Source organism: Perna viridis, chromosome 1, assembly GCF_037379345.1.
Source record: "Perna viridis isolate PV_CMFRI_1.1 ecotype Kerala chromosome 1, ASM3737934v1, whole genome shotgun sequence".
NCBI lineage: Eukaryota > Metazoa > Mollusca > Bivalvia > Mytilida > Mytilidae > Perna > Perna viridis.
Window position 1 is genome coordinate 39,867,764 of NC_142445.1, and position 21,360 is coordinate 39,889,123.

At 32.8% G+C, this 21,360-nt stretch overlaps 1 protein-coding gene and 2 long non-coding RNA genes across 3 annotated transcripts; 1 reads left to right on the top strand and 2 right to left on the bottom strand.

Annotated features, from left to right (window-relative positions):
- Positions 1–8,033: 8,033 nt before the first annotated feature.
- On the bottom strand, positions 8,034–8,495 carry LOC148628724 (protein CFDP2-like). The gene has a single exon (XM_088569409.1). The coding sequence runs from the start codon at positions 8,493–8,495 to the stop codon at positions 8,034–8,036; it is 462 nt and encodes a 153-aa protein (XP_088425535.1).
- Positions 8,496–12,275: 3,780 nt separating this feature from the next.
- Positions 12,276–16,114, top strand: LOC148628725 (uncharacterized). Its single transcript, XR_015924345.1, has 3 exons — positions 12,276–12,295; positions 13,228–13,298; positions 13,727–16,114. It is a non-coding gene; the product is annotated as an uncharacterized LOC148628725 (long non-coding RNA).
- A 13-nt stretch (positions 16,115–16,127) lies between these two features.
- On the bottom strand, positions 16,128–17,970 carry LOC148628726 (uncharacterized). Its single transcript, XR_015924343.1, has 3 exons — positions 17,644–17,970; positions 16,839–16,915; positions 16,128–16,250 (listed from the first exon to the last, which is right to left on the bottom strand). It is a non-coding gene; the product is annotated as an uncharacterized LOC148628726 (long non-coding RNA).
- Positions 17,971–21,360: the final 3,390 nt, after the last annotated feature.

A 21,360-nucleotide genomic window follows, 5' to 3' on the forward strand; every position in this document is an offset into this window, starting at 1 on the left:
ATTACGGGCTCTGTAATCATCAAAATTCACAGAAATAACCGTTTTCCTGACATGTTTTTTTTCTGAACATTTGCAGATATTGACATGATTTTTATTACAAATTAATCGTGATAAGTTACAATATAAGTTTGTGTTTGGTTGCACTTCGATGATTTTACTGAAATTACGGGCCTAGGAAAATATACAGAAATAATCGTTCTAAGGACTTTTTTCCTAAACGCTTGCAGATAATGACATAATAAGTTCGCAATGATAAGTTACAGGTCAAGTTTACATTCTGTTCCAATAGATAATATTTAATTCAGATTAATTAAAATTTAAATTAATCAAATTCTGCCGTTTTAAACTAACATTCTGAGTAACAGAATTTAGTTAAAAGAGGTTGGTTTTCTCAAGGTATAATTGAGCTCATCTGGGACGAAGGTCAGTGTGAGCTATTGCCATCACTTTGTGTTCATTGTAGTTGTCTGTTGTCATTGTTGACTTTTTCAAGAATCTTTTATTTTATATTGTTGCAATCTTTTCTAATGCCTATAAAAATCATTTTCAAAAATCTTTTATAAATTTCATTTTTGTTGCAATCTTTTCTACACCTGATTCAACACTCTAATTCCTTTTTATCTAGGTCCTTCTAAATGTATTTCTCTTATCAATCTACATGTTTATGTCTGTGTTCCAGCATAGTTGAATATAGGGAAAATATATAAAGGAATATGCCAAAGAAGACAAAAAACTTATTTTTTTTTGTAAAAACATCACGATTTAGTACTTTTGGTATCATACCTCATTAAATATAAATGGCAGGATTATATAACTGAAGTCATATACGAATACAATAGGATATTGAATCAGCATCCAAACCAAGTCTGCAACCTATATTTCATATTTCATTGACTATATTAAAGTTTACTTCTCATCTCATGTATGGGCAATAATAAGTAGAAAGATCATGTAAACTTGTTGACTATAAATTAAAGCAGTTCATATTTTACAATTATGCAATTTATTCTTAAATGCCAATACAAGATGAAATGTATAATTTTAGGTTACCCATGTTTGGTTCTCACATAGTTTCTAGACAGCTACAAGTCATAGATGTAGGGTAACCGGCCAGTAAACAAACATTTGTTATTTTTAGCTCTCCTTGGCAAAGGCCAAGTAAGCTTATGCCATCACTTGGAGTTCCTCCTCTTCAACAAATTTTCGAAATTCTCCTCTTCTAGATAATTGCGCACAAATGACTGTCGGGATTTATGATCCGTGAAAAAACATAGCCGCCGTTACTAGAAATAGAATATAGGTGTCAAAAGACATTTTTTTTAAAAATACTCAAAAACCATTGCCTTTAGCGTAATTCTTGCAGGGGATAATATTGTCCAGGATTAAGAGAAAACCTATGCCGAAATTCTTCAAACGATGTTTACAACTGATGTAGGAGTTATGACCCCTATAAAAGTTTTTTTGGCATTCCTCGTATGTACAACTTTGAAAATATTCTCCTCAAAAACAATTCTTCAGTATGGTATTCCACAAAAAAAATTTGTTGGGATTCTTGATCCGTGACAAAAACATAACCCTGTTACTAAAAATAGAAAATAGGGGTCAGAAGGCAATTTTTTTGTTGCCCTTTTTTGGAGGATTATATAGTTCAGCATCAAAAGATTGACCGATACCGACATTTTCGAAACGATTCGTATACTAATGTAGGAGTTATGGCTCCTGAAACAATTCTTAATTTTTCCACATGTATATGTGCAATTTTGAAAATCTCCTTCTCTTAAACCATTTAAGATCAGTTAATGGACATAAAGCATATCAATTCTTTAGTGTATTGTGCTTGAAATGACTTGTGTTTTTTAATCCATTAAAAATGTATATGGCTGCCTATACTAAAAATGGAACATAGGGGTCAGAAGAGTTTTTTAAAAATAATTCAAAACCTGTTGCCTTCAGCAAACTTCTGGTTCAGGTCATAAAATGCTATCAAAACCGTTTCCTGCATCTGACTATTCAGTTAATTTTAACTTAGCCTGTCTCATTTCCATTTTTTTCTAATAAGCAAATAGTAAACCAGGTGAACGATTCCGGCTCTCTTAAGCCTCTAGTTATCCATTTATATTGTTTCTATAATATATTATAAAAATTTAATGGTGATTTTCCAATTGTTCTTATCTAAATTTCTGGCACAAAATTCCATGTTGAATAAGTCACAGTATTGTGTATTATTTTAAACAACAAAATTTTAAAACATTTTGAAATATTCTGTAAACAAGAACCTACATGTTCATGTTTACAAGAGTAATCATGGGAACCAAGATTCCAGCGGAAATCAAAAGAGTGTAATCCTGGGACATTTTGATAAGAAGATGTGCATTTCAGTAAAACAGGAATTAAAAAATGGAAATGGGATATAATGTCAAGAGTTGATCAACAAAAACAAGAAATATTATTCTTGGGTCTGATTGAATTCTCTCAAAATACAGAAATTAAAAAAAAAACAATTTAGTATCAGTCATATGACATCTGTCCTCATTAACACTCATCAAGTCAAAAGTTGATATGTTATTTGACCATGAGGTCAAAGGTCAAGTTCAAATATCAACCAATCTAGTACGAGGCGCCTCGCCTTATGAAAACATAACCCCATACCAAACATCAGATGTCTCAGAAAAAAGACAAAAGAAAATTGAACCCCGGACAAAATTTGTTTTGATATTTGGCCAAAAGTTTGTATGTCATTTGACCTTGAAGTCAAAGGCCAAGGTCAAAAGTCATCCAATCTAGAACATTTCATTTTAACTTGATGTGATTTACTTAATTGTCAAACAGGTCAGATATATAAGTAAAAAGACCAAAAAGTAATGGCACAGAAAAAATTATGTATCGTATTTTGCCAAAAAATGTGTATGTTATTTGACCTTGAGATTAAAGGTCAAGGTCAAAGGTCATCCACTTTGGTACGCGACACTCTGCCCCGAGAAGATATACCAACATACCAAATATTAGAAGTCTAGGCCAAAAGACAAAAAAAGTTATGGTCTGGACAAAGTTTGTATAAAAAGCGTTAATAAGAAGAAAAGTCTTTATGGGGGTGATTTAAGGCCCAAATGAGCAAAAAACAAAGACATGCTACATATTTTTATTTTTGATATGTTTCAGTGGAGAGCACCTACTACACATCCATGCATACATTTGGATAATATCTTGTTAGCAAAACGGGTTTAAACATAGCCTATTTTTGTATATTTCAAATTGTCAGAAATTAAGAATTTTGATTGTTATGGTAACCAGGTCTTAACCAATCAGATTGCTTTGGACTTTATTGTAAATTGTTTTCCATAATACATACTTCATTAAAATAATTATTTAGTTTGGTAAATTTCCACCATTAGATATAAAAAAAAATACATTCAAATTGTGCCATTTTTGAGATTATTAGGCCCTAAATTGGTGGTTGCTAAGGAGTGGCTGTCGCTATGGTAACGGTGTAAACATTTTTCATTTTTCCATTTTAATTATTGTTTTTTCTGATATATCCAACTGATTTAAAGTCAATTTGGATAAAATACCTAACATCAATAAATCACTTTCAGTGAAAATTGCATGATTCTTAGGCGGACTGCTACATAACAGTTGAGCAATCTTCTTGAGGGTACTCGTTATACTCCTTTTGGCGTTTTCAATTCCATTTTTCTGGAATTATAATCCCCAATTCAGATTGCACAAATGCTTATACGTTATTAACATGCTGGGCTCCCCCAGGTTATCTTTATTTCCATCTTTATTTTTCAATGGTTAAAAAGCAGTTGTGGCATCTGCCGGGCTCCCCTCCCCCCCCCCTCGAGATCTAGTCCAGAGCTTCCAAACGTCAGTAGGTGTGCCTGCTGGGCTCCCCAAAGGTACTAAGATGATGAAGTTGTAGGCGTGTCTCCCCTCCCCAGACACTAAGATTAAGATTAGTGGTGGACTCTCCCCAGGTACTAAGATAAGGTTGTAGGTGTGTGTGCCGGGATCCCCACCAGATACTAAGATTTAGGATGTAGGCGTGCCTGCCGGGCTCCCCAGGTACTAAGATTAGACAAAATGTATACAGTATCTGGTGCCCCCCCCCCCCCCCCCCCCCGATACAATGTTTTCTTTCATTTTTGAGTTTACATGTATATATTTTCATTTTTTACATCTATTGTGTATCTGCTGGGCTCCCCTCCCCCGATACTAATTTCTGGAATAAGTTTGTTTTCTACGAGTAGCCCCCAGATTGCAGAATTATGTTGTTTTTTTTGTTTTTTTTTTTTTTTTTGTTGTTTTTTTTTTTTGTTTTTGTTTTTTGTTTTTTGTTTTTGTTTTTTGCTTTTGTTTTGTTTAGTTTAGTTTTGTTTTGTTTTGTTTTGTTTTTTTTGTTTATTGAATATTGTGTTTATGTAAATATTTTGTACTGATGTTTTACTTAGTTTAAATATAGTTATTGTAATAGATTAATTTACTTGTGTTTGCGTTTGCAAAGGCGTTAAAGGTTTTGACTGCATACACTCACAAACTTGTTGACTTGTAAGATACAAATGTACATTAAGACAAGATGAACGTATATCATGTATTTACTACATGTAGTGTTTTAAATTCCATGAAACTTACACAGAGGTGTTGTTGCCACAAGCTAAAATGATGGAAAAGATGTAACAGAGGTTTGATATGTTTTGAACTTGCATAAATGGGCACCTTAGGAAGTGTTCCTCTGCAAAGTATGAATGGGGTTTCTCAGTATGATATAATGCATACAGATGTACAAAATAATTGAATGCTTTTCATAGTTAAGAGTGCATTTTATGAAAGGTGTGTATCATGTTCTTGAGAGTAAAGAAAGTGGTGTAGAGGGAGTGAAATTAGATATGGAAACTCATCTGCAAAACGGAAGGAAGGGAAGGTCTGAAAACTCTATCACTATAAACCTCCACTAAAATTAGGGGGCGAAATGATTGAAAATTCTGCCTCTGCTGTAGATAGAGTGAATGTAGTGTACTTGTCTTTCAAAAGTCATATTTCTCAGAAACCAAGGTTTAGATTTAAATACCATCAGACAAGTCAAATACATTACAATGCTTCTTTCCTGAACGTGTTCTTGCATGGATGTGTTGAACTTTGCTATTTCATGTGTCATCTAATGTAGATTGGTAAAATTTGTTCCTTTAATTCTGGACTCTAAGCTCCTGTTAGTTTAACGGCAACCAACAGTGTGGTATATATCAGTTAAATGAAATAATGATATTTCTGTACTGAAGGGTTTACGTCCCAAAACTCTGAAAGAAAGCTGCATACATTTGTACTTGTTTCAGATTACATAAAAATATTAAAATTGTTCATACATATAAGTTGGTGCCATTTTGTATCTTTGGGAGAAAGAATGCAATATTTTATTTCAAGCGACAATTTCCTCTGCATTTCATCAGTTTTGCTCTGTAATATAAATAATAAAATTAGTGTAAGATGATATATCGTTCTTAAACAACTATAAGAATGTGTTAACTTTGGGACCATCAATGGGTCCACACAATCAATTTCAGTTCGTTGTAGTTTTGTGTTATAAATTCCCCATACACTCAGTTCAAATTAGACTACTAATACATGTATTATGTATGGAATAAACTAAAACTTTATTTGAAATTTATTAATTAATTTATAGATAAAATATAATTTGGATTGATTTATTCCATTTCGTCCATGGGTGGACATAGGGGGACTACAGTTTCTCTCCATTCGCTTCGGTTTTGGGCGATGGTGTTACAATTCCTCCACGTTAGTCCTACTCTCTTCAGTTCAGAGTTCAAACCCCTCCTCCAGGTGTTCTTTGGTCTTCCTCTTTTTCTTTGCCCTTGGGGATTCCAATCTAAAGCTTGCTTTGTAGTGTTTTTATTGTTCTTCCTTAAAGTATGACCAATCCATTTCCATTTTCGGGTTCGAATGGTGTTTTCTATTGGTTGTTGTTTTGTTCTTTGCCAGAGTTTCTTGTTTGTTATTTTTTCTGGCCATCTGATATTCAGTATATTTCTTAGGCACTTGTTAACAAAGACTTGTATAGATTTCATGGTGTTTTCTGTTTCTCTCCAGGTCTCGCAACCATATAACAGGACAGACTTAACATTGCTGTTGAAAATTCTGATCTTAGTAGCCGTTCTCAGTGTTCTACTTTTCCATACTGGCTTTAGAATGGAAAAAGCCTGTAATGCTTTCATCTTTCTGGCTTGTACATCTTCGTCAGTGCCTCCAGTTGTACTCATGACACTTCCAAGGTACGTAAATTTATCTACATTCTCTATCTGTTGGTTATTTACCAATATTGGATCCATCTGGTTTTGTTGGATTCTCATGGCTTTGGTTTTGGCTGTGTTGATATACAATCCTGTTCTTTTAGCTGTTTCTTCGAGATGGTTGACCTGGTGTTGGGAATCTTGAAGACGATGCGATAGTGTGCATATGTCGTCTGCAAATTCGAGGTCTTCTAGACGAGATGTTAGTGTCCATTGTATACCATGAAGGTCGTTGTAAGCTGTTGTTGCTATCCAGTCGATGACTATGAGAAAGAGAAGGGGAGAGAGAATGCATCCTTGCCTTACGCCAGTTGTTACAGGGAAAGGATCCGTCAATGTACCAGCATGTATGACCTGACAAGAGAATTCTTCATACAGTAACTTAATCATGGAAATAATCTTAGGTGGAATCCCATAGTGTCCTAGAATGTTCCACAAGACCTGATGATCTATGCTGTCAAATGCTTTCTGGAAGTCAATAAAGTTTGATATAGGGGTGACTGCCATTCGATCGTTTGCTCAATAATTATTCTGAGTGTAGCAATCTGGTCGACACATGATCGTTCTTGTCTAAATCCAGCTTGTTCATCTCTCAGCTTGCTATCAATCTCTTCTTTCATTCTTTGTAAGATTATACTGCATAGGATTTTACTAGGAATGGACAAAAGAGTTATTCCTCTCCAGTTGTTGCAATTGGATTTGTCCCCCTTTTTAGGTAGTTTTACCAAGAGTCCCTTTTGCCAGACTTTTGGAATTTTTTCTTTTTCCCATATCTGGTTTAATAGCCCAAGAAGATATTGAATGGTAGTGTCATTCATGGACTTGAGGGCTTCTGGTGGTATGCCATCGATTCCCGCTGCTTTCCCATTCTTAAGATGTTTTAGGGCTTTTCTTACTTCATTTTCGGTAATTTTGTCAGTCTCTATGTTAAGTTTTGGACCTTCTTCAAGTATTGGTGGATTTGTTGGTGGTGGTCTGTTCAATACCTCACTAAAGTGTTCTTTCCATCTGTCAAGCTGATCTTCTAGTTTTGTGAGGGTATTGTTGTTTTTATCTTTGACTGGTAAATTTTCATTTTGAGAGATCTTTCCACTGAGTTTTCTTGTGATGATATACAATGTTTTGATGTCTCCTTTTAAGCAGGCGTTTTCAGCTTCTACTGCTAACTTTTCAGCATGGTTTCTTTTATCTCTTTTACAGCTTTTCTTCACTTCTCTGTCTTTTGCGCTGTAAAGGTCTTGCATGTTTTTCTTTTGCTGTCTGGTTTTGACACTCATCAACTTTTCTTTTATTTCCCTTCTTTCAGATATTGTATCCCATGTTTGATCTGACATCCATTTCTTTCTTTTCACTTGAATGAAACCAACTGTTTCTTCGCATGCTTCCAGAATGGCTGTCTTTGTTGAGTTCCAGATGTCATCAATATCATTGTTCATTTCTTCGTTGTCAAGATCTAATAAAGTACTAAATCTGTTCCTGAGTGTAATTTGGAAGTTTTCTTTCATTTTCTGATCTTTAAACTTCTCAACATTAAACTTCCTTTTTGTAGTCTCTCTTTTCTTTGTTGTTAAAAGCTTGAGTTTAATTTTTCCAATTACAAGGTGGTGATCTGATGCTGCGTCAGCTCCACGTTCTGTTCGTACATCTTGTAATGAAGATCTCCATCGACGGCTTATTGTTATGTGGTCTATTTGGTTTTCAGTGTCTCCAGATGGTGAAATCCAGGTGGTTTTATGATTTATGTGGAAACCAAGTACCGCCAATTACTAGACTGTTTATAGCGCAAAAGTCAGCAAACATCTCTCCGTTCTCATTCATTTGCCCTATTTCATGTGGTCCTATCTCCCTTTCTCTACCCTCTCTGTCATCACCTACTTTGGCATTCAGATCTCCTAAGATGATAAAGATGTCTCTTTTAGGAACGGCATCAACAACTGATTGTAATAAGTTGTAGAAGTCATTTTTATCATCTTCGTCTGCGGTGTTTGTTGGTGCATACACCTGTATAAACGTTGTTTTCTGGAATCGAGTGTCAAATCTAGCTGATATCACTCTTGCAGATATTGGATTCCACTCCAAAAGCGATTTCTTGGCTTTCTTTGTAAGCATGAATCCCACGCCTTTGTCATGTATGTCGTCTTCATTTGGATTTCCTGAGAATATGACCGTATGACCTGAAGATAGTGTTGTCATTCCAGCTGTATTCCACTTTGATACATTGTTCTAACATTCCAAGTGCCTATGGTTGTTGGTTGTTTTGGTGAGAACAACTTCATCGGCTTTCGCGTCCTCGATGTTTGATTTGGTCCTCTTTCTCTAGTCGTTGACGAGTCCGAGGAATGACTTTTACTGTAATCGTTTCTGTAACCATTTGTATCCACTAGTGGGGGTTGGCCCTCTAGCTTCAGCTTTATTTTAATGTGGTGGTCAGCAAGTCCCTCACATGCTTTTGTATCAGAGTTTGCTCTCCTAGATAGGTTCCCTACCATGGGTGACGACTCCTTTCTAGCCGGGTTTTACATCAGAGTTTCCTCTCCTAGACAGGTTCCCTTCCAAAGGTTTGATCCCAGTCTGACCATCGTTTTCTGTCTGGGTTGTCTCCCGTAGCCTTAGTTCTAGAGAATCAAAGAAACCGAAAATTAGCAGAAATAAAAAGAAAAAGAATGTAATCCAGGGACAAAGATCATACATTGAAAACAGACGCACGTAACGAAGAGTATAAAATAAAAAACATAATACATACAAAGATACAAAGATACATGAGCAAAACGGACTCCACTAAAAACTGGGAGCATGGACCAGGAGCACTAGAAGGGTAAGCGTCCTCTGCTTTTCTTGAAACACCCGCCTAGTCGCTCATAAAAAGTCAAGTCCTGGATAGACAAAAGAGGAAAGGAAAACTATGATATGTTGAACAAGTCAGTTTTATGGCGCAGATGGATACACCGTAAAGATCCACGAGTTCATGGTGACGACCAATAAACTTCTGTAGTGATGACTTCAATCTTGTAGTAACATAACCTTGTTCCAGAAGCCTATTTGCTAGAATTCTATCGCGATACAAACAATCTGTGTAGTTTCGGCAAGCTCTGGCATAACGTATGAGTTGTGATATGAACACTCCATACGCAGGTGCTGAAGGGATGTTGCCACAGATGAAAAGAAAGTTGACAATTCTGAATGAAAAGTGATCACGTTTGTCGTAAAGTTTGGCCAATAGTTTTCTTTTACCATAGATTTCTAAGTGTTGGTCAAGATATGAGGCTAACTTTTAAAATTAAGTGAAACCTAATATAAAAATCACAGTACCAATTTGAAATATTGATGGAATGTATGTACCCCCGCAGTACCCTCACTCATTGTTGTAAAGCAATGTAAGTAAATGCAAGTAAAAGGGGTATAAAAAAGTAACTTCTATATTTTTTTTTATAATTGCGTTTCAGTACCTTAGTTGAACATGATTTCAATGCAAAGAATTTACCTTTAAGAGTAGTTGACACGTTTTCAATGTTATACATTTGTGTACTATAACCAATACATTATTCAACTTTTTTTCTATTAAATGATAAGTTGGGTCCATCTTAATTGGAAGCGGTTAAAACAATTCTGCTTTAATAGGGGTTATTTAAGTGTGCATATCTTTTAAGAAAGTTGAGTATATATTTAAAACATAATATGTATATAAAGATCTAAAGAGAGATCCTTGATTTGTTAAATATAAATTTAAGTATAGTCCCTCGGACACCTGCATATTGAAATATTCTAATTTTACACGTACAGCTATTGAGTGCCGCATCAATATAGATGAGTCTAAAATAATTTTAATATGGATGTTTATCATTTCTTTCAATCACATTGATTGGTTATGTATATTTCATTTCTTTGTATTTCATCTAAATGAATTTAAAAAAAATAATATGAAGACTGAATTGACAACAAAGTGTTCAACGAACAGTGCAAATGCAGTTTAGATTGTTAATCATTGTAAGTCATAGGTCACCTATATGTTAGACTAACCCAATATTGCGCGGAAAATTAGTGTCGCCATTGCCGAAGAAGAAGATGCGGCGGAAAAGTTATGTAAGGTATTTTATTATTCAAATTTGTTTAGTGTCATTAGGAGTAAAAGTTTAAGGTCTTATATGGTTCCACAGGGCAATCGGTTAGTTAAGTCATAAAACGGATTTAATTCTATCTTATATAAACATGCACTCAAGCATACATTTTTATAAACAAGCATTCATAAAATGCCAAAAATTCTCCTCATATTGTAGTCTAGTCAATCAAGAAGTATTTTATCCTTAACCTAAACAATTTGCCACAGAAGATATTTAAGTTTTAATCTATAGCATTATGACCCAAATAAACACAGAAAAAAGTCTAACAAATTCTAACTAGCGGAAATCTCAAAGTAAGCAGTTCAAATTTTAAACTTAATATGCCCAATTTTCTAGGTAAAGAAATTAAAGAATTCCAATTGTAATGAAACTGATGAAGTTAATATTCCACTTTTATGGTTAGAAGAATCTTTTAACAAACGCAAAACTGTAGATAAATATTTTACACATCATATCTACCCCAAGGAACTTGAGATAAAGGATACTACAGAAACTGTGAAGTCAGCCTCATATCTTGACTAACACTTAGAAATCGATGGAAAAGAAAACTATTGACCAAACCTTACTACAAATGTGATGGCTTTTTCATTCAGAATTGTCAACTTCTCTTTTATCTGTGGCAACATCCCTTCAGCACCTGCGTATGGAGTGTTGATAACATATCTCATATGTTATACCAGTGCTTGCCGAAACTACGCAGATCTTTTGTATCGCGCTAGAATTCTAACAAATAGGCTTCTGAAACTGGGTTATGTTGCTACGAAATTGAAGTCATCACTACAAACGTTTTATGGTCGTCATCTTGAACTCGTAGATCGTTACGGTGTATCCATTTGCGCCTTGACAACTGATTTGTTCAACGGGTGATATTTTCCTTTCCTCGTTTTTCTACTCTGGACTTGACTTTTATGATCAACTCGGCGACTGTTTCTAGAAAAGCAGAGGACGCTTACCCTACCGGTGCACCTGGTCCATGCTCCCAGTTTTTAGTGGAGTCCGAGTTGCTCATTTGCTTTTGTTACTTTGTATGTATGATTTTATTTACTTTATGTTCTTTGTTGTGTATGTCTGTTTTCCATGTCTGATCTTTGTCCCTGGATTACATTCTTTTGATTACCGCTATAACCTTGGTTCCCTTGATTACTCTTTCAAGACATTTTCGAGCTGTTCTTCTTTCACGATTTGCGAATGATCTGCTTTTGTGCCGTTTTGAATCCGCAACCGTTTCTCAAATTGTATTATAATGTTCTTCGAAGAAAATTTGCAAGATATATATTCGCGTTACAGGTCGGAACAAAAAAATGGCGAAACTAAAACTGTCGCGAACATATAACGGTTTACTTCATGTAAACTGAAACATTTAATGCTGATGAAAAATAATTGAATGTTTCAAAGCAATTACACTTCCAAGTAAGCAAAATCAACCGTTTTGCATTACCTTTGGAACTTAAATCTGACTACATCCATACAGTTTGATTTTATTTTTTCGTATTTTGGGCACATTATTTTCAATGTTAAATCAAGGATTCAAACTCGATCAGCTTCAATAACTAATCTCGAAAGAGCTTTCACGATATTGAGAAATTCAAATTTTCGAACCTGGCAATATATAATCCATTAGAAGATAGAGATAAGTTGAACTGTTAAAAAACCTATGAAATTAGTGTCCTCCTTTTTTATGAAATAATTGTGATATATGTAACCCTTGGATACAGACTTTATTTACACGTGTAAACAGTAGTATTGCATAATTTTATCGACAAACTACGTTAATTTTTCATAGGCATGTTTATTTTAAATGACACCATTAATGACACTATAGAAACGGAAATATTCTGATCATGAATATATATGACGAATTCAAAATTCGACAAAGTAAGTTTATTTTTGCATTAATTTACATAAGTGCCACATATTGTTTCCGTCTTTCAGCATTTAAAACAAAAGTCATTTTTAACCCTTAGAATATTTTCATTACTCACATTCACTTTAAACTTATATATTGTTCCATGCTCCCAGATTTTAGTAGAATCCGAGTACTTTTGTTAATTTGTAGGTATTAGTTTTAGGTATTTTACGTTCTTTGTTGCATTTGTCTGTTTTTCATGTCGGGTTTTTGTCCTTGAATTACAATCTTTCCTTTATTAAAAAACTCTTCAGGTGTCAGGATTTCTTTTTTTTTACGTGAATCAGCATCTAGTTTTATGCATGTGTCACACCGTGGCATTCCCTGTTTACGATTTTTGAAATACATTCTACAAAGGGGACAATATTGCTCCATTCTTCATCTTGTACTGATAGGTTTATTAATATTCCTAGATCATTTTTCTACTTCACTGAGCATGACATTTAATCCCATTACTATTGTATAAGTACAGAATGTTTTGGCATTGAGACAAGGCATGAAGTACTATTTTATAAATGCAATTACATCTTAAGTTATTAGCACTTTTTCACCTGTCTTTGGTATACAGTTCTATCCCTCGACCAAAATTGTTTTACTTTGAATATTAAAATTTTATTCCCATTTAAGGAATAAAAATGGTAAATGAGTGGTATCACATGACATTAGTCCTTTTACTAAAATTCTTTCTTTTAGGTTTAAAACAAAAGGTGTTCGCTATTTATTGGCATAAATATTATTCTAATTAATATTTATGGTAAGAAATTTTAAATCGTTATGATTTTGTTACATAAAGATTTTTAACGTTAAATGTTGTTAATATTGTATCATTTACACGCTTATTCAATCTTGCATTTTCAGAAAAAAGTGGTCATTATATTCATTTATAATGTTTTCACTTCAGATCCTAGAATATATACTGAAAACAGTAGGATGACGAAAATTCCGAAGTACAGTCTTTTATATCTTTTTGTTGTAAGTATCACAATCATTTATCAGTATCATTAACATTTATTTACTTAAAGATAATTATAAAATTTTATAGGCTTTCAAAAATGTTTTCTTTGTTCGCGAATAACAAGAAGGAATGAGGAAAAACATCACAATGAATGCGTTAGTTTTGTCCCGTTTCAATGCAGCACGCATCCTATATCTATTTATCGTGTTTCATACTCATGGTTGAAGGCGGAAAAGGCAAACAAAAGGACATATGAGCCTGTGATTATTAAAGTGAAGTGAAAAAGTGTAATGTCTTAATATTGCCATTCTTTGAGCACAATTCAATTATTAGATATTATGATAATTATTTAGAAAAGTCAATTTTGACACCAATCAGTGACCAGCAAATGAAAACAATAATGATGTCATAATGATTATGAGTAGGTCTCATTTACCACTTCCAGGTCAAATGGCGACCCCTACATAGTACCAAAAACATACTGACCGAAGATCTGTGCACTGTAAGTGCATAATTTGTGTGTATGCTGATCAAAGGTAGTAAAATAAAGCTGATAATGTGAATGTGAATGTGAAATAAACTCATTCACGTGGTGCACACTACATAAGGTGCGTGGCAGATTTTTTGAAGTGTGCAATACAGCCATTGATGTTATTTAAAAACAATCGAGAAGATATAACTGTCATTCCTTATAATTTAATTTCAGTATCAAAATTAAACAAGTAAATCATAAAAAAGTTGATGACGTCACAGTCACATTACAAAATAAAATGGACAATATTTTTCATCCAATCAAAAAGTGTGTTACATCAGGAATGAAATTATTTATATTAGTAGATAATTACTCCAATTATTTGTGGTGAGTTCACATGTCCAACAGAGATTTTATGGAAAAGAAGAGCTTCTTATAAATGTGGAAACAAGTCGAGATACCATTGTCTATATGATACAATTTATTCCAATCATACACATGAAAGCTATAAAGAAATATGTACCAAACCAAAAAGATATATAGGTCCGTTTTTAATTTGCAATAATTGATATAGCTTCGACGTTATGAGCCTTGTTCAAACTTCATCCAATAATCAGTGGATATGGCTAGACTCGTGTACAATAATTGCTATTTTTACCACTTTTTCGTATGCTTAGAATAAAAGGACACGTCACATTTAAAGTTGTGTTTTTGAATTCGACTTTTTCAGCTTGTTCTATGTATCATTCTTCAATATTTATACATCCTTAACCGTTATTTTCGAGTGAATACCAAATGTTTGTAAAATATTTTTTTACCTGATCAGACTAAGATATTCCGGCAGTCATGTAAGTTATATCCTTTGATGTTCTTGTAATGTCACGGAAAAATGATGCGTCCTTTGTGTATACTTTAAATGTTTTCCGTTTGGAAGATCAAATCGGCGGACTGATTGTAGAAGCAAAGAATATAGATTTAGAATGAAGAAAGTTTAATACATTTATTACTAAAAAGTGTTATTCTGCTAAAATACATTATTGTTCAGCACAATCACCATCAATACGTAATATTTTGAAATATGAGCTATTTTACTGAATTTTACAGGATTGTCGCACTTCCATTTTCTTTCCGAAATACGAGCCCGACTGAAGTAATCAGCTATTTGTTGTTTTTTAATGCTCTTTACGTGTTTAATTTCATTATTATTTCAGAATGTTAATTTTAGGGTTCTTTTTAAATCTATGTTTTATTATTTCCCTTTGTATAAGATTAAAGCATCGTCATTAGTACTTTTTCGGAGTTTTACAAGAATGTCACACTACAATAAAACGACGTTTTCTCCAAATTAATTGTGTTGTGTTTACCTTGGCGTCCTGTTACACTTACGCTTTTATGTTTAAACTTCGCGCGGGAGGCAATGATTGTTATAAATATAGAGATTCAAAATCCATTTTTTATAATGGTGGCGTCATGTTACAATTATCTATTGTAACATCATGGTTAACGATAATATTTACTTAAATGATTGTCTTGTGAATTTGAAGCCAGGAATTCAAAACCTATAAGTTTCGTGTCATTCGTCTTAAATACTTGTGTTAAAGGAAAATAAGCTGAAAACGTTCTTTCTTTTCTTGGCTGATTTATAATGTGATCGTTAGCATGAATAAATTTCTTAAGTCTAGGTCTATTTTGAATTTTAGATGATGATTCCCTTTACTTTTTATTTTTATTGATTTATTTTTAGTTTTCCCCCTCTTTTTTTTTTGTAATCACATGAATGCTCGTTTAAAACTATGATGTTCAATAGAAAGAATCAGCTATGAGAAATATTAGGGTTTTATTTCGACTTTCTATGAATCATTTATAAACTTTATAAATGTACAGCAAATATAATTGGACATATTAAGGTAAAACCCAGCTAGCACAAAAACTTAGTAAAAATATTTTAGAAACGTTTCCCTACCGGTGCACTTGGTCCATGCTCCCAGTTTTTTGTGGAGTCCGAGTTGCTCATTTGTTTTTGTTACTTTGTATGTATAATTTTAGTTACTGTATGTTCTTTGTTGTGTATGTCTGTTTTCCATGTCTGGTCTTTGTCCCTGGATTACATCCTTTTGATTACCGCTATAACCTTGGTTCCCTTGATTACTCTTTCCTTAAACAGACTGAAAACATTTTTTTAGAAATGTTTTTAAAACGTAAAAATGTATCGTTGCAGAAATGTTATAATAATGTTCTCAACAGCCATTCACTTTAATGGTACATGTATTATGTTTTTCAATAATTTTGTTTTTAAAACAATCTAAATTATGAATATTTTAATGCAAAACTCGCATACACATACAACAGGTGTAACATGAGATAAGAAAGAGTTCTGTATATTTTATAGATGTAGCAACAAACTAAAAGAAATTTCAAAGATAGGTTTTTGTCAGTTTCAGTTCACTTATTCATCTTCATGCATCTCAATCAGCATGTATTTCCGTTGTTTGGTTTCCTGAAAAAAAATGTACAGGATTAATGGTATATTCCGATATACATATCTACAGTAGTTAGAATTTAAGTAACTTTGTAAGAATCATGCAATATCTGAAAAATGTGATACACCCCAAAAAAAGGATACATATTTTTATGTTTGTAATTTAGTTGTTTAAATTTGTAATTTTATGTTTGTAATTGAGTTTTTAAGCTGAAATTGTGGTGAGCAGAGCTATGTACACTTTTAAAATGTATGTCCTCTTCAAACAGGAAGTTAATATCCATGGAATCAAACTTCAGACATGTGTTCTATGATTAAAACTTTATTGAAGTTCAGCAAAAACAGAGGTGGGTCCAAGAGTGGCCCACAGTCTCTTTTTATTTGAAAAAAATAATTTGATTTTATAGAAAATTAATGATACTACTGATAGTGAGCCCCTCATATGCCATATTTCCCCATTTCGGAGTTCTGGATTCGCTACTGATTTATGTAAAACAGTTATCGCATATTGCGGTCAAATGAATGAACAGACACCCAAAAAGACTAACAAATGCCATGCCGACTTCTCATGGTCCAATCAGATTCTCATAACTATATAAAACTTACCTTGAAAAAAAGTAATCATATTGGTTTAATGTGAACATTAAATCATTAGGTATGAGCTTCTTTGTAATCCTCATTCCCTGAAAAAGAGGGAGATCATGTGTATTTCTGATAAAGAACAAGCATTATATTAACAAAAATGTGAACTTTATCAGATCGACACCCTCCCCCCCCCAGCCCCAAAAGGGTAAAAATCTACAATAAGCAAAAAAAAAAACAATTTTACAAATATGAATATGCTAAATATTATAATATTCAAAACTAACAGAACATATTCAATCTTATGAACCCAATTTTGATAATATGTGTAGTGTAAATGTTTTAACGTAAACTTTAAGTTTGAATGCAAACATTTGCAAAACTAGTGAGCGGTTAATATCGGACGATCTTTGTGACGCTCAAAATACACTTATTTACACAAAGTTCGGCAATATAACACATCAATTAATTCACTGAGACACTTATCTATCATAAGAAAATAATCAAAAGTTAAAAACTTGTTCCATGTGGGGTCAACATCTAATTCTTTGATATAAATTTTGACATGTTACAAAACCGGAAACGGAGAAACACATAAATTTTCCGGAGCAGTACAAATTTTCGGGGTATTAAAAAAACAAAATAAAAACAAAATCAGAATTCACCTGAGTGTTTGCCTTCACAGCGTGATGTTGTCTAGTGACTAGGAAATTGTAAAATGACTTATTGACCAGCTATGTTTACAATACAGGGTTACACAGACTAATATTAATTCAAACCACTTTGGCTTACAGTTTTTAACTATCTAATTACAAAGAATTGTACTTACATCTTTTTGGACAGATCCAATTCTTTAAATCGTCTTCAAAATAGTACGTGCTCCTTGCACATGTGTATAAGATAATACGCACACTGATAAAGATTTTCTCTAACCTATTTCAATAGCAGGATTTGGCACACAATTTACATTATTATCTTATTACTTCTATGGAGATGCCATCATCTAAATATCATCGATGTTGGTTATTGAAAGACAAGGAACAGTAAACTGAAATGAATTAATTGTAAATCAAATATGCATTACAAATGAAGAACACTAGTTTTATATGTATATGTATAATGCATGTGTACAATGTTTTTGTTCGGTAATATTTTTTTTTTATTTTTAAATAATGATGTAATTACATGTAGCATCTATTGTCTTGTAGTGCTAAATTGTCAGAATTTCAATTTCATGGCCTATTTATTTTACTTCTACATTTGCTATTTTTGAGAAAATTGTTTTTTTTTAAATATATAATTTAAAATAGTTTAGAAACATTTTCTAAATTCGTTTTAAAACGTTTTTAGAATATATGTATAAACGTTTTTCTTACACTTCTACAACTATATATTGAACATTTCAGAAAACCTTATTAAAACCATATCTGGAAATGTTTTAACCTGTTTCAAGGAATGAAGTAAAAACATTTTCAGAAAATATTTTTTTCGTAACATATAAGAAACATTTATATAACACATCCAAATAATGTTTTTTTTTAAATATTACAGTGACATGTTATTTCAACATTTCTAAAAAACATTTCAATAAACAGTTCTGAAAACCTTTTTCAAACTTAAACGGTAAAATGGTAAAACATCATCAAAACAATTTCAAAAAAATCAAAACGTTAAAAAAAGCGATTTTAACATTTTCTGCTGAAAATGTTTTAGCAAACTACCAATAAACTCTAAATAAAATATTTCGAAAAAGGTTCGTGCTACCTCGGACCACTGTTTTTTTTTTTTTTTTTTTTAGTAAATTTGAAGCAAACCTAGAAAATTTGTAACTTTAATTTTCAATTATGCATTTATTAAAAATTTAAGGAAAGAAATTTGTAGTAAGTGGCAATCTAGATGCAATTGACTGTCTGCCAGATCGGTATACACCGTTCCTAATATGGTCAAACACCCGTGCCGGTTCTGAGTGTCCTTTCAAAAAATCATTTTGCAATGAAGAAGGGCAGGTAACAGTTGACAATGGAACTTCAAAGACAGACAAAACTTGCCGATGTAATTACAGACTAGTTTATGACTATGTCATTAAACCGTTAAACTCATGTAAATGTGAACCATTGAAGGAGGATTGTACCTGCTAAAATAAGTTAAAGTAATAGGATCATTGAGGCTTTTTTTCTTCTATGTAGAACCTCTTGGCGATGGATTGGGCTTCCTATTTCGATAGTTTTGGTTTTCAGTAAATCTTGTATCGACTTAATTTTTAGATTTAGTTCTTCCTAGATATTTGATTCTAATGCTGGTGTTATAGAATACAACTTTAAACACGTGTACAGTATATCGAAATTTGCATTATATATGAGTGGTATTTTTTTCTTTTTCTTTCTTTTTTTTGTATTTAAAATCGTTTTATCCATTTGTTAAACAGTATCACTATAAGATAATTCTGAATAAAGTCCATGCCTGCCGTTGTATCTATTTCTATTTAATAAGTACATGAATTGAAGCTTAAATATGGGTCATATTTACATTTTGGCTGTTATTTTTACTACGCATGTGTCTTTTAGATTACGAGTGCATTGATCGACTGTCATATTCGTTTCAAATATTCACCTGTAAAGAAATACCCAAACAGCGGTAAGTTGAAATAAATTTGTTTTTCACATGAAAACGAATTAAATATTATTATAAAAATGCATACCAAAAGAAATACTCAAATTCTAAAACGAATAACAAAATAGCAAGCAAACAATGAAACAGCATATATATTCATATGCAACCATATATACAAATGTATAAAAAAAAACTAGAGGTAACGTAGCAATTCAGACACCAACTAAAAATATTTGACACGGTCGTGGTGAACTTCCTTCTTAAAATCATCTAGAAACAATGGTATTTCAGTAGAAAAAGCTTCTCATTGATAGACAATCATCTTTTGTACCCTTGATTAGGACATGAATGTCGAACACCACACTACAAAGATAAATAATAATCATTTACGAAGCTCAAGTTGTTTCCTTTTTCCTTTTTTTCATGTTTCGGCATTCGAAGGAAAAAAAATGGAAATTATCATGGGAACATCTCAAAAGTGTTTATCACAAATAAGATATTTTTAAAAGTTTTTATAAATCTAGAAGCATCGTTTAAGGAGGGATTGTGAAGGGGATTTCGGGGGAAGACGAAAACCTAATCTCGGCTTTACTTTTCTTTTTCAACATTCATCCCAATATTCACCATTTAAAAACACAGTAGGAAATAGTGGCAATCGACTTGGGAGGGGTCAGGAGTTTCATTTTAACATCCATTTCCTTTGGACTGGAATTTGCAAATATATGATTAAAAACAAAAAAAAACATGAGTAATCGGCTCCATTTTTTACATACACTCTTCAATCATCCAAAAAAACACTGTTTGTCGTTGTGGTAACACTTTTAGCATCAGAAAAAAAACAATACTAAAGGTTTGAATATCACGTTACTTTCAGAGAAAATGATGATAACTGGGATATTTCTGTTGAAACGCTGCAAGAAAACCACGAAAGTAAGTTTATCAGGAAGCTTTTTATAACTAATATTTTTGTAAATAAATAGGAAGTGCAAACTTGACATAGAGATGATCGACAAATTTCATGTTCTTTTGCATGATCAAAAAGAACGGATAGATGCATCTAACAGTGACTGGTTACAGGTAACAAAATAGCGTTGTTGGTTTTACCTTCTGTGTCTAAATTGAATAATCATTCCAATTTGAGAAAGGGGAAATCCAATTAACTCTTATTGTGCCGACCTGTTTATTCATATGAATAACAAATTCTTCTAAATCCCCCTTGCTGTAATTCAAAGTATATGTTGAAAGCTAGACTGTGCTCTCTTGCTATTACTGTTGTTGTTGTTTTTCTTTTCTTTTTTTATTCTTGATATGTTTTATTTTGTGTTGTTGTGTTTGTTTGTGTTTGTTTGTTTGTTTGTTTGTTTGTTTTTGGGGAGGGGGTGTTTGTTTAGCTCATCTGACCCAAAAGGCCATGGAAGCTGTTGCCATCACTTGGCTTCTGTCGTAGTCGTCGTAATAATTTTCAAACCTCTTCTCCACTGACACTTTTTTACCAATTAGAATCAAACTTGGTATGCATGTTTCGTAGATTATTTTGAATAGACCTGATGTTGGAATTTCTGATCTGTTGACAAATATGGCCGTCATTATAAACGATAAAACAGACAGAAGTTATTATTCGACGTTTCTTATTTCTTTCAAAATTCTTCTCCTCTGATACTACTTCGCCAATGACAACCAAACTTGATATGCATGTTCCTTAGGGTATTCTATTTAGAATTGACGTGGGGATTTTTTATCCGTCGAAAAACATACGCCGTTACATAAAATAGAACATGGGGGTCAGACATAAGTTAATAACACATGTCTCCAAAAATGTTACGTTTATTAAAAATATGACATAAAGACATAGAGATAAGTAATCAGCATAATAAGATCTATCTGTTGACAACATTTCGTGTAAATCTGTTGAGCCATATTTGATTTATTGCTTTTT